Below are 14,943 nucleotides of genomic sequence, written 5' to 3' on the forward strand. Positions count from 1 at the left end.
TTATAGCAAGTTCAGGGTTGCCAAAATTAGAGAGAAGTGAAGTAGAAAAATTAGAAAAGGCTATTTCTGAAGAGGAACTGAATCAGGCATTAAGTCTAATGAAGGAAGGGAAATCACCAGGACCCGATGGGCTTTCATTAGGCTATTACAAAAGTTTGAAAGAGATATTGAACCATTTTTTTCTTAAAAACTTCAATTCAATAGCCCAAGGGTGTGCAATACCTAAAGATACAACTAGAGCACACATAACTGTGATACTAAAGGAAGGGAAAGATGCCTCACAATGTATGAGTTATAGACCTCTCTCTCTCCTGAACATTGATTTAAAATTATTGTCAAATATACTAGCTAGAAGGCTTTCTGTGTTCTTGGGAAGGATTGTACCCTATGATCAGGTGGGGTTTATTGAGAAAAAGTAGGCAAGGGACAACACCATCAGAACCGTGCATTTGGTCCAGTTCGCACGGTCAAAGAATATCCCGGTGATGATGTTAGCAACTGATGCCGAAAAGGCATTTGACCAGGTGAACTGGATCTACATGGAGGAGACCTTAAGATATTTGGGTCAAGAAAACAACTTTTTGAGTGTAATTCTGGGATTGTATCAGACCCCATCAGCTAGGGTACGAGTAAATGGAATACTCTCAGGGGACTTGGAGATTTGAAATGGGACAAGACAGGGGTCCCCCCTGATTTTTACATTGATTCTAGAATAATTTTTATGCAAGACCAGAGCAAATGGAGATGTGGAAGGGCTGAAGGTACAGGGAATCAAACATAAAGTTGCAGCCTATGCGGATGACCTGACATTTTACATGTCAAAACCACAGGTAACATTACCCATAATAATGAAGGAACTTGAAAAATATGCTAGGCTTTCCAACTTTAAAATTAATTGGGGGGAATCGGAAGCTCTTAACATTAGTCTTAGGAAGAAAGTATTAACACAACTGCAATTAGCTTTTAAATTCAAATGGGCAACACAGGCAATTAAGGTCCTGGGAATATGTATTTCTGCTGAACCGAGATTGCTGTATAAATTAAACTATGTCGCGCTAATAGCAAAAAGCCAGAGTCAGTACGTAAAAAAAAGTCATCAAGGTTCTTTTCTTGGTTTGGGAGGTGCGTGCTTTTTAAAATGACTATTCTACCGCAGATTTTGTATGTTTTTCAATGCGTGTCAGTGAGATTACCGCAGGCTTTCTTTAGAACCTTGGCAACCATACAGAATAATTCCGTTTTGGGGTGGGGAAAAAAAATGAGATTAAAGAGAGAATGTGTCGATTGAAAGAGAGAGGTGGGGTAGGACTCCCAGAGTTAAGTGGGTACTATATTGCAGCCCATTTGGCTCGGGTAGTAGACTGATGAATTCACATAAAAACTAAAAACATTAGGTCTCAGTAGAACAAGCTATAACGACAATTCCATTGAATTGTTTACCATGGTGCCTAGGTACGGAATTGAAAGAGCTACGACAACACCCTACGATTGGGGCTACATTGGCAATTTGAGGTGAGGCAATAGTACGGAGGGAGCTGTTGCCGAATAACTTGCTAAGGACACCCATTATCCGAAACCCAGTGTTCCCTCCAAGTGTGGGAGACCTGGTGTTTTGGCAATGGATTGAAGGTGGAAAATTTCGAGTAGGCCATTTGAGAAAAAGTAACACGCAAGATGAGTGGATATAGGAGTTAGAAGCATCTTGAAGATCCTGTGCCACTGGGTTTCTGGAGAGTCTTAAAATTGAAACATTTTCTTTGTCAAGTCACGCAATCCTAGTTATTATCTGAAAAAGGAGAAATAGGGGGAAAGAATGGAGGGAGAAGAGAATATATCTTGCTGCTAAGATATTACACCACCCCGCCCCCCCCCCCCGGCTAGGTTAAGAAATGTATCTAGAAAAAGATAATGTTTATACTGTAGGTGATTAGGAGTTTTTGATAGCGTGTAAAAAAACGCGGGAAAGGCAAATAAGAGTATATGATTTGTCCTTTTCTTTTCCTTTTATGTGTGAGAAGCCCCAGGATAGAATGGTGGCATTTAGGATCTGGGGGTAATAATGTTGTTAATTAGGTGTATGTACTGTATATATATATATATATATATATATATATATATATATATATATATATATATATAAATATACATATATATATATATATATATATATATATATACATATACATACAGTCATGGCCATAAATGTTGGCACCCCTGAAATGTTTCTAGAAAATGAAGTATTTCTCACAGAAATGGATTGCAGTAACACGTTATGCATATGTTTTGAAAATTGGACATAATGCCACACCAAACTCCAAAGATGGGCTGGACAAAATTATTGGCACGCTTAACTTAATATTTGATTGCACATCCTTTGGTCCTTTGGAAAAAATAACTGAAATCAGTTGCTTGATATAACCATCAATAAGCTTCTTACACCTCTCAGCAGGAATTTTGGACCACTCTTCCTTTGTAAACTGCTCCAGGTCTCTCCTATTGGAAGGGTACCTTTTCCCAACAGCAATTTTAAGATTTCTCCACAGGTGTTCAATGGGATTTAGAGCCAGACTCATTGCTGGTCACTTCAGAACTCTCCAGCCCTTTGTCGCCATCCATTTCTGGGTGCTTTTTGACGCATGTTTGGGGTCATTGTCCTGCTGGAAGACCCAATATCTCAGACAGAAACCCAGCTTTCTGACACTGGGCCGTACAGTGTGACCCAAAATACATTGGTAATCCTCAGATTTCATGATGCCTTGCACACATTCAAGGCACCCAGTGCCAGAGGCAGCAAAACAACCCCAAAACATATTGAACCTCCACCATATTTCCCTGTAGGTACTGTGTTCTTTTCTTTGTAGACCTCATTCCGTTTTTGGTAAACAGAAGAATGATGTGCTTTACCAAAAAGCTCTATCTTGGTCTTATCTGTCCACAAGACATTTTCCCAGAAGGATTTTGGCTTACTCAAGTTCATTTTGGCAAAATGTAGTCTTGCTTTGTTATGTCTCTGTGTCAGCAGTGGGGTCCTCCTGGGTCTCCTGCCATAGCATTTCATTTAAATGTTGACGGATAGTTCACGCTGACACTGATGCTCCCTGAGCCTGCAGGACAGCTTGAATATCTTTGGAACCTGTTTGGGGCTGCTTATACACCATCCGGACTATCCTGCGTTGACACCTTTCATCAATTTTTCTCTTCGGTCCACGCCCAGGGAGATTAGCTACAGTGCCATGGGTTGCAAAATTCTTGATAATGTTGCGCACTGTGAACAAAGGCAAATCTAGATCTCTGGAGATGGACTTGTAACCGTGAGATTGTTGATATTTTTCCAGAATTTTGGTTCTCAAGTCCTCAGACAGTTCTTTTCTCCTCTTTCGGTTGTCCATGTTTAGTGTGGCACACACAGAAATACAATGCAAAGACTAAGAGAACTTCTCTCCTTTTTATCTGCTTTCTGGTGTAATTTTTATATTGCCCACACCTGTTACTTGCCCCAGGCGAGCTTTAAGGAGCATCACATGCTTGAAACAGTCTTATTTTTCCACAAATTTGAAAGGGTGCCAATCATTTTGTCCAGCCCATTTTTTGCAGTTTGGTGTGACATTATATCCAATATGCTTTTTTTCATCACTTATTTGTTTTAGTTCCAATACACACAAAAGTAATAAACATGTGTATAGCAAAACATGTGTTACTGCAATCCTTTTATGTGAGAAATATTTCATTTTCTAGAAAAGTGTCAGGTGTGCCAACATTTATGGCCATGACTGTAATTAGTGCAATGATGTGCACCTGGGTGCAATCTAAGTGTCACATGATCTGTCATTACATATACATACCTTTTTTGAAAGGCCCCAGAGGCTGCAACACATAATCAATAGGCATCAGTAACCAAACACTGCCATGAAGACAAAGGAACTCTCCAAACAAGTAAGGGACAATGTTGTTGAGAAGTACAAGTCAGGGTTAGGTTATTAAAAAATATCCAAATATTTGATGATCCCCAGGAGCACCATCAAATCTATCATAACCAAATGGAAAGAACATGGCACAACAGCAGAGCTGCCAAGAGACGGCCACCCACCAAAACTCTCGGATCGGGAAAGGAGGGCATTAATCAGAGTGGCAGCACCGAGACCTAAGGTAACCCTGGAGGAGCTGCAGAGTTCCACAGCAGAGACTGAAGTATCTGTACATAGGACGACAATAAGCTGTATGCTCCATAGAGTTGGGCTTTATGGCAGAGTGGCCAGAAGAAAGCCATTACTTTCAGCTAAAAACGAAAAGGTACGATTTGAGTTTGCAAAAAGGCATGTGGGAGACTCCCAAAATGTAAGGAGGAAGGCACTCTGGTCTGGTGAGACTAAAATTGAACTTTTCAGCCATCAAAGAAAACGCTATGTCTGGTGCAAATCCAACACATTATCCAAAGAACACCATCCCCAAAGTGAAACATATTGGTCGCAGCATCATGCTGTGGGAATGTTTTTCAACAGTCGGGACTGGGAAACTGGTCAGAGTTAAGGGAAAGATGGATGGTGCTAAATACATGGATATTCTTGAGCAAAACCTTTACCACTCTGTGCAGGATTTGAGGCTAGGACGGAGGTTCACCTTCCAGCAGGACAATGAAGCAAAACACACTGCTAAAGCAACACTTGAGTGGTTTAAGGGGAAACATGTAAATGTGTTGGAATGGCCTAGTCGAAGCCCAGATCTCAATCCAATTGAAAATATGTGGTCACAATACTGTTCAAAAGCGCAAACCATCCAACTTGAATTAGCTGGAGCAGTTTTACAAGGAGGAATGGGCAAAATCCCAGTGGAAAGATGTGGCAAGCTCATAGAGACTTATCCAAAGTGACTTGGAGCTGTGATTGCCGCAAAAGGTGGCTGTACAAAGTATTGACTTTAGGGGGGTGAATAGTTATGCACATTGACTTTTTCTGTTCTCTTGTCCTATTTATTGTTTGCTTCACAATAAATAAAATAAAAATCTTCAAAGTAGTGGGTATTTTCTGTAAATTAAATGATCAAAATCCTCCTCAAACAATCCATGTGTTAGGATTCGGCAGGCTGGAGGTGGATCCTCTGTGTCAGCGAGGGATTGGCGCGGACCGTACCGGTGGACTGGTTCTAAGCTGCTACTGGCATTCACCAGAGCCCGCCGCAAAGCGGGATGGTCTTGCTGCGGCGGTAGCAACCAGGTCGTATCCACCGGTAACGGCTCAACCTCGCTGACTGCTGAGAATGGCGTGGGACAGGAGGACTAGACAGAGGCGAGGTCAGACGTAGCAGAAGGTCAAGGCAGGCGGCAAGGTTCGTAGTCAAGGGTAACGGCAGAAGGTCTGGTAACACTGGTAAGGCAATCACAGGAACGCTTTCACTAGGCACAAGGCAACAAGATCTGGCAATGCAGGGAAGGGGAAGTAAGGTAATATAGGCATGGAGCAGGTGAGCTAATTACACTGATTGGGCCAGGCACCAATTAGTGGTGCACTGGCCCTTTAAATCTTAGAGAGCTGGCGCGCGCGCGCCCTAGAGAGCGGAGCCGCACGCGCCAGGACATGACAGCCGGGGACTGGGACAGGTAAGAAGATTGGGATGCGACCCCCGAGCGGGCGCGTCCCGCTATGCGGATCGCATCCCCGCCGGCAGTGTCAGTGCAGCGCTCCCGGTCAGCGGGTCTGACCGGGGCGCTGCAGCGAGGAGAACGTCGCGAGCGCTCTGGGGAGGAGCAGGGACCCGGAGCGCTCGGCGTAACACCATGCTAATTCCAGGTTGTGAGGCACCAAAATACGAAAAAAGTCAAGGGGGTGAATACTTTTGAAAGGTACTGTGTGTGTGTGTGTATATATATATATATATATATATATATATATATATATATATATATAAAATCATATAGCTAAAAAAAACAGACAATAACTCTAAGAGTTCTTTTAGATGATTGTATTACAGATTGCTATGTACATTGAAGTGACAAATTATTCATGACATAAATGTTTGCATCTGGAGTGTTCAGGGAATATCTGACAGTTTATCACCATGTTATAAAGCATTTCACATTTCATGGGAGTTCATACAGTAACACTTTACATGTAGATAATTAATCATGCTTAGGCCATACTGTCATGGCTTTACTTATAAAATGGCTGTTTTTTTTTTACTGTCTGTAGGAATATACAGGCAACTCTCTAGACACATGGTTACCGTACAAACTAATGTAAAATTAAACATAAAAGACAAATATGAAACCTGATAAAGTAACAATATATACGCACATACAGTAAGTATATGTATTGATTTGAATGAAAAATGAATAGATACAAATATATTTGACAAATAGGAAAAACATTTTGCATGTACTGTTCATCAGGGTGTTTTAACTCTATAAGACTGAGGGTGCATGCACACCCCGTTTTCACTGTACGGGTACCGGATCCGGCTGTGGGAGGGGAATGAGCTGGCCGGAGTCATCGTTTTACTCTGGTCGGCTTGTTTTTGACCTGTATGCGGTTTTCTCACCGGACCTAAAAACGTAGTATACTACGTTTATAGGTCCAGTCAGAAAGCCGGATACGGGTCAAAAATTAGCCGACCGGAGTAAAACGGTGACTCTGGTCGGCTCATTAAAGTCAATGGATTTCAGCGCCGGTCCAGATGGGGTACGGGAGCGCATGGTTTTCCCCTCCTCCAGCCGGATCCGGCACCCGTACAGTGAAAACGTGCACCCTAAGACTGTGTTCAGGCCACGTCTGCAATACAGTGACCCCCCGACCTACGATGGCCCCGACATATGATCAAATCGACATACGATGGCCTCTCAGAGGCCATTGCATGTCGATGTCAGCATCGACATACAATGCTTTTTTATGTCGGGGCTTAATGTTCCCCGTGTGGTGCGGTAAGTATTACTTACCCCTCCACGATGCTCCGGGGTGCCCACCGGGTCCAGCGCTGGTCTTCCGGTGTCTTCTCGGCCCTCTCCAATTACGTCAATGCGCTGCTGCGCACGTCATCCAATAGGAATGGCGTACGCAGCGGCGTAATGACGTCGCTACGCAGGCCCAGTAAGGCCTTGTGGAAGAAAGCAGAGGACCGGAGAAGACAGCAGAGGACCGGAGAAGACAGCAGAGGACTGGAAAAGACTGCGGAGAGCCCAGCGGAGGCCCGGGGACACCATCATGAGCGGCGGGGACAGGTGAGTACAGCTTCCTATACTTTACATTGCACGAATCACTCAACATACGATGGATTCAACAAATGATGGCTCGTTTGGAACGAATTACCATCGTATGTTGAGGGACCACTGTACATGTTCTCCTCTGACAGGAAATGCTCAAAGCATGCATATGCCAGATGTGTTTATAGCTTATTACCAACATAAGCCCAATAAGCCAAAAGTGTATCCTTTTTTCTCATGTTCAGGCGGTATTTGTCAGGTCTATACTATGTATTAAAAAGTATAATCAATTGTACTTTTCAATTTAAAAAGCCCTGCAAAAATCTATTGGCATATATGGTGGGAGATCTTCCTGGTGTGTATGCCTTTCTCTTCATAAAAGTGGTGGGGCACCCAAGACATCCGGTGCACGGAGCGGACTTCACTCCGTGCCGGATGACTGGCGATGCGTGGCGTCACGGCCGGGCCCCGCTCGTGATGTCACAGCCATGCCCCCTCAATGTATGTCTATGGGAGGGGGCGTGACGGCCATCATGCCCCCTCCCATAAACTTGCATTGAGGGGGCGGGGCCGTGATCAGACATCTTATCCCCTTATCCTTAGGGGACAAGATGCCTAGGGGTGGAGTATCCCTTTAAGCATTATCAGAGGTATCAGGCAACTGCTTATCCTTCTCTACCTATTTGAATACCCATGAAAGTCTGGTCGATCAAAGACTGACTTTTGGATTCTGGAGAGGACTAGTAGTAGTTTCACCTCACAAATAACAGGTCCCCATGATCATACAATTTCATACAATATCATACAGTTTAACTGTAATGCTATGTAATACTGTTGTATCCAATAAACCAAAGCAATACATCAGAAATTCAAATATCTGTCTTCTGAATTCTTTTGTGAATGGAATAATATCTGGCAGCATAGGGCATGCAGCTGTACAATCTGTAGCACGTTGAGCAGGATCATCTAGTAACACATGCCTGTGGATGACTTTACTCCTCCGAGGAATCTCAATATCAGGATGTGACTTGTCTTAATGAGGCTGCCGAGAGCTCTTCTTCAAAGTACAGCAGTTGGTCCACCAGAAAACACTCACTAGCCCTGGAAACAAGAGTCTCCAGATGCCTCTTCACCTCTTTTTCTCTGGTATTGCTCTGCCGTGCCGTTTTGAGGTAAGTATAAACCTTTTCGAAAGATTCTGCTCCCATACTTTGTATAGCGGACCTACAAGACATATAAAATAATAATAATATATTATAATATTTCATATCAAACAAGTTTATATAAAAAAAAATGTAATCTCACATCTTTGTTACATATTCTCATTATCCTTTCATGTGGTTTTCACCTGTAAGGTCTTTATCACTGTAAACTATTAAGAAGCAGTTGTTGATTGACTTTCTTATAGCTATGTTTTTATTTTCATTAGGGATTGTGTCTCTATACAGAGTTAAATAACAGGGCTGCTACCCTGGAGCATGTTCCACCAGTGATGTCAGCTGCGATTCCTACCACACCTCCTGCATCTGCTGTTTGTTCAGGACCCGATGAGTTCCAATACGAGAGTCCTGTTCCATCCGTTCCTTATTTCTAAATCTTCCTTTTACACCCTCTGGGAGTAGGTTAACGTACTTTGTTCTCACTTAGATGGGGACTCTAAAAACCATATACAACAGGTATTCTCAACTGGGGGCACAGCATGCTGCAGTAATATATTCAGGGGCACAGTGTGCGGCAGTAATATATTCAGGGGTACAGCATGTGGCAGTATTATATTCAGGGGTACAGCATGTGGCAGTATTATATTCAGGGGTACAGTGTGTGGCAGTATTATATTCAGGGGTACAGTGTGTAGCAGTATTATATTCAGGGGTACAGCATGTGGCAGTAATATACCTGGAGCACAGCGTGTGGCAGTATTATATTCAGGGGTACAGTATGCGACAGTAATATTTTCAGGGGCACAGTATGCGGCAGTAATATATTCAGGGGCATAGCGTGCTTCAGTAATAATTTCAGGGGTACTGCATGTGGCAGTATTATATTCAGGGGTACAGTGTGTGGCAGTATTATATTCAGGGGTACAGTGTGTAGCAGTATTATATTCAGGGGTACAGCATGTGGCAGTATTATATTCAGGGGTACAGCCTCTGGCAGTATTATATTCAGGGGTACAGCGTGTGGCAGTTTTTTATTCAGGGGTACAGCGTGTGGCAGTATTATATTCAGGGTTACAGTGTGCAGCAGTATTATATTCAGGGGTACAGCGAGTGGCAGTATTATATTCAGGGGTACAGCGTGTGGCAGTATTATATTCAGGGGTACAGTGTGCAGCAGTATTATATTCAGGGGTACAGCATGTGGCAGTATTATATTCAGGGGTACAGAGTGTGGCATTATTATAATCAGTGGTACAGCGTGTGGCAGTTTTATATTCAGTGGCTACAGCGTATGGCAGTATTATATTCAGGGTTACAGAGTGTGGCATTATTATAATCAGTGGTACAGCGTGTGACAGTTTTATATTCAGTGGCTACAGCGTATGACAGTATTATATTCAGGGGTACGGCGTGTGGCAGCATTATATTCAGTACCTACAGCATGTGGCAGTATTATATTCAGGTGTACAGTGTGTGGCAGTTTTATATTCAGGGTAGAGCGTATGGCAGTATTATATTCAGGAGTACAGCATTTGGCAGTATTATATTCAGGGGTATAGTGTGTGGCAGTATTATATTCAGGGGTACAGTGAACTTAGTTGCAATGGAGCTGTGTTTAGATCTTAACCCAATAAGGATGCTGTTGCCCAGCTATGTTTTGGTTTATATTTACTGGTTTCTTAATCACTTTTTATTTCCTCAGGGGCTTGTTTTTGGCCTATAATTTAAACATAGAAACAAATAATGTGTTGGCAGATAAAAATCATTTGGCCATCTTATCTGCCCAATATTATCTGATTACTATGACTAGTCTCTGGCCCTATCCTATATATGAAGGATAGCCTTCAGCTACCACTTCTGCAGGAAGGCTATTTCATAAGTCCAACATGAAGTCTGACACTGAGAAAATTGCCAAAAAGGTTTCAGAGTTATGTCTAAAAAAGGCAAATTAATTTTGCTTTATCTATCACTTATCTTACCCAATAGTTTCTTTTGTAAATGAAGGGATCCCCCCATTGTTACGACTTGTCAAACTGCAGTGTGGATATGAACTATTACACAGTTCTTCCCTGTAATGATTTTTCTTTGGAACCTTAAGGCAGGCATTTTCAGCACTTTACCCTTTCCATTCCACATAAGCATATGATATGGAAGTATTAGTTTGGTCCCACTAATAGCCAATAAGTTATGCCTTCTGCCACGTATTGAAGATCTTACTTTTCCTCTTTGCTTGGTGTGGTCCCTAGAGCCAGCTTTGATCAATCTGCCCTTCCTGTTGGCTTAAAAAGCTGTTATGACCCCATCCAACCAAGTGCTGGTTGTCCATGCATTCTTTTCATATAACCATCCCTAAGGGTCATGGTTTTCCTTTTTCTATATTTTAAACATTATGTCTGTCAGCTTTCTTAGTACTTGTGTAAGAAGCAGTCTAATTCACATTTGTCAGAGCTGAGCTGGTAAAACCCTTAAGAATCCTTGTTCTGCCCTAAGCATACTTTAGGCAAATGATGTTCTTTTTCACTAAGTAACTATAGCCACTATAGATGCCAAGAACAATTGGCAGCTATGATGCATTTGATTAACTAGAAAGTTAAAAAGGTAAATGCAGATCACCAAACCTATAAAGAAAGAATTATGCATGTAATGTCCAGAATCATGAAGATATTTCATCCCCATAGGACACTGAGAAGCAGATTGGGCTTACATAATGAGCGTATGCTATGTACTACAAAGGCATGGAAGAAGACAGCAGAGAATGCCAGGACAAGGAATTATTTCAGTCTGTATTGAGAATCGCCTTTGTTTATTTCCTTTGGTGCATTCCCCAATCCCCAGAACCCTGATAGAGTGCTATGACACTATCTGTATACAGAGTAACATATATATATATATATATATATATATATATATATATATTGTCTTGATTCGGCAGGCTGGAGGTGGATCCTCTGTGCCAGAGAGGGATTGGCGTGGACCGTGTCGGTGGACCGGTTCTAGGTTGCTACTGGTATTCACCAGAGCCCGCCGCAAAGTGGGATGGTCTTGCAGCGGCGGTAGCAACCAGGTCGTATCCACTGGCAACGGCTCAACCTCTCTGACTGCTGAGATAGGCGCGGTACAAGGGAGTAGACAAGAGCAAGGTCAGACGTAGCAGAAGGTCGGGGCAGGCGGCAAGGTTCGTAGTCAATGGTAATAGCAGGAGGTCAGGAACACAGTAATGGTAAACACAGAAGAAGCTTTCTCTAGGCACTAAGGCAACAAGATCCGGCAAGGAAGTGCAGGGGAAGTGAGGTAATATAGCCATGGAGCAGGTGGAAACTAATTAGGGTGATTGGGCCAGGCACCAATCATTGGTGCACTGGCCCTTTAAATCTCAGAGAGCTGGCGTGCGCGCCAGAGCATGACAGCCGGGGACCGGGACAGGTGAGTGACTTGGGATGCGATTCGCGAGCGGGCGCGTCCCGCTATGCGAATCGCATCCCCGCCGGCAATATCAGTGCAGCGATCCCGGTCAGCGGGTCTGACCGGGGCGCTGCAGGGAGAGAAACGCCGCGAGCGCTCCGGGGAGGAGCAGGGACCCGGAGCGCTCGGCGTAACATATATATATATATATATATATATATATATATACATATATACACGCACACACACCTGTAGAAGAGTGTAAAGTAAAAAAAATATATATATATACAACATGCTGAGAGAAATGTATAGCATGAAGCAAATATCCGGCTGATAGCATTTCTAATAAATGCTTCCGAGGCAGCTGGGAAACTAAAATTCAATCAACATGATCTACTGATACAGAATATGGGAAGATCACATTGGTGCAGCCTATGATCTACTGTAGTCTCTATAGATTGTTTAACCCCTGATAGACACCACCCATTTGGTCATTAAAGGGGTACTTCGGTGTAAAACTTTTTTTTTTATAAACTGGTGCCAGAAAGTTAAACAGATTTGTAAATTAGTTCTATAAAAAAAATCTTAATCCTTCCAGTACTTATTAGCTGCTGAATACTACAGAGGAAATTATTTTCTTTTTGAAACACAGAGGTGAATCACGAGCACAGTGCTCTCTGCTGACATCTCTGTCCATTTTAAGAACTGTCCAGAGTAGGAGAAAATCCCCATAGCAAACATATGCTGCTCTGGACAGTTCCTAAAATGGACAGAGATGTCAGCAGAGAGCACTGTGATCATGATGTCAGCAAAGAGCACTGTGTTCCAAAAAGAAAATAATTTCCTTTGTAGTATTCAGCAGCTAATAAGTACTGGAAGAATTAACATGTTTAAATAGAAGTCATTTGCAAATCTGTTTAACTTTCTGGCACCAGTTCCACCGGAGTATCCCTTTAAGGACACAGCCAGCTTTCAGCTTTGCAAAACAATATTTTCATCTTAGCGGCCTCACGGATTTACTCCACAACAGTACAGTCAGTCTGACTGAGTATGCGCATAGGTGCATAAAACATCTGTCACTGATTATACAGTTGTAAAATGCTGGCAGAGTAAATGTTTTTATGGGCAATTAAATAATTGAAGACTTTTGATGACGGGTGAGTGCCTTATGTTTAGAAGCACCCCATGTCTGTTGTAATCCTGAACCATTAAATCCACGTTTGACCATATTTGATGTGATCTAAATATGTTATTCCCGATTGCCAAGTGGCATTAAAAGTTTTTTGAGAATCCTTGAGGATACAAGATTTAAGATGCAAAGAGAGAGACTGAGTTTTCCGACTTGTGGCGATGGTGATCTTGGCAGCGAAGAAGGATGAATTAGCTTCCGATTCCCCCTAGACTGTACGGATGTCACTAGTTTTGATTCCTCTAATATGTTGTAATACTCATTAATATTAATTATACAAATAAAATAATACAACTTATTTTAATGGCACAATTATTGCAGCACTTCACAATTCTGAAGGTATGTGTACAGAGAAACATCTGACAATCATTCTCAAGTGCAGTGTTTCCCAACCATTGTGCCTTCAGCTGTTGCAAAACTACAACTCTCAGCATGCCTGAACCACTGTTGGCTGGAAGTTGTAGTTTTGCTACAGCTGGTGGTACACTACTTGGGAAACACTGCTCTAATGAACCTAAGCTGCACGACTGGATATAGGAGTCATCTTTTCAGGTGTTTTCCAGCATGGCCACTGATTCCATAAGTAGTGACTTCTAAGGCCATGTGCACATGGCGGAATGTCCGTGCGGAATTCCGTCGGAATATTGTTCATGTACATTCTGCTGCAGCAGAGTCCCATTGATTTCAATGGGATTCCGCTGCACTGTGCACACGGTGGAATTTCCGTGGCAGATGTTTCCGCAGAAAGAATACACGTCTATTATTTCTGTGTATTTAGCTCAGAAATGCATTGCCGTATATGAAATGGCGCATTTCCGTGCTATCCTAGCACCAGCTGGATCATGCACATGTGCGCCTGTGTTTTCCGGGCGGACATTCTGCACATTTTCCTACCGTGTAAACATACCTAAGGACATATTCACATGGCCGAAAACGTGCAGAGAACATTCTGCACATTTATATGTTTTTCAAGGCACTAGGACTGCTAGGAAATGCGCTGTCTCATAGAAGGCAATGCTTTTCTGAGCAGAATCTGCAGAAAGAACAGACACCAGAATTGGAAGTTCAGCAGAATGCACAGTGCAGCAGAATCTCATTAACCTCTTAAGGACTCAGGGCGTACCTGTAAGCCCTGAGCCCACCCCCGGTGTGAAAAGCGGGGTCACACCGTGACCCCGCATCACACCGGGTCGGTCCCGGCTGCTAATCATAGCCGGGACCCTGGGCTAACAGCGCGCGGCATCGATCGTTGTGCCGCACGCTGTTAACCCTTCAGATGCGGCGATCAAAGTTGACCGCCGCATCTGAAAATGAAAGTAAACGCTTCCCGGCAGCTCAGTCGGGCTGATCGGGACATCGCGATAAAATCGCTATGTTCTGATCAGCTGGGACGCAGGCGGAGGTCTCCTTACCTGTCTCCGCGGCGTCCGATCGTCGATTGATTGCTTCAAGCCTGAGCTACAGGCTTGAGCAATCGAGCCCCTATCTGACTGATCCGTGCAAAGCTATGGCTTTGCAGGGATCAGCATAGGAGATCAGTGTGTGCAGTGATATAGGTCCCTATGGGAGCTATAACACTGCAAAAAAAAAAAAGTGAAAAAAAAAGTTAACAAAGGTCATTTAACCCCTTCCCTAATAAAAGTTTGTAATAAGGGATTACATACAGGAATACATAGGGGATAATTGTATTATAAGTGATAGCCAGCATGGGTTTACTAAGGATAGAAGTTGTCAAACCAATCTAATTTGCTTTTATGAAGAGGTGAGTAGAAGCCTTGACAGAGGAATGGCTGTGGGTATAGTGTTTCTGGATTTTGCTAAAGCGTTTGATACTGTCCCTCATAGACGTCTGACAGGTAAGTTAAGGTCTTTGGGTTTGGAAATTTTAGTTTGTAACTGGATTGAACACTGGCTCATGGATCGTACCCAGAGAGTGGTGGTCAATGATTCGTACTCTGATTGGTCCCCGGTTATTAGTGGTGTACCCCAAGGTTCAGTACTGG

General features: G+C 42.9%; 1 protein-coding gene across 2 annotated transcripts in view; it reads right to left on the reverse strand.

Annotated features, from left to right (window-relative positions):
• Window positions 1-5,948: 5,948 nt before the first annotated feature.
• The window catches only part of NEK11 (NIMA related kinase 11), a 331,532-nt gene continuing 322,537 nt past the window's right edge, over window positions 5,949-14,943 (reverse strand). For both annotated transcript variants that reach the window (XM_056520669.1, XM_056520670.1), the window contains exon 16: window positions 5,949-8,413. In XM_056520669.1, the coding sequence (XP_056376644.1) occupies window positions 8,206-8,413 (208 nt within the window). In that variant the 3' untranslated portion in view covers window positions 5,949-8,205. The remainder of the gene's footprint in view (window positions 8,414-14,943) is intronic.

The sequence above is a fragment of the Hyla sarda genome, chromosome 5, assembly GCF_029499605.1.
Source record: "Hyla sarda isolate aHylSar1 chromosome 5, aHylSar1.hap1, whole genome shotgun sequence".
In the NCBI taxonomy this organism is placed as follows: domain Eukaryota; kingdom Metazoa; phylum Chordata; class Amphibia; order Anura; family Hylidae; genus Hyla; species Hyla sarda.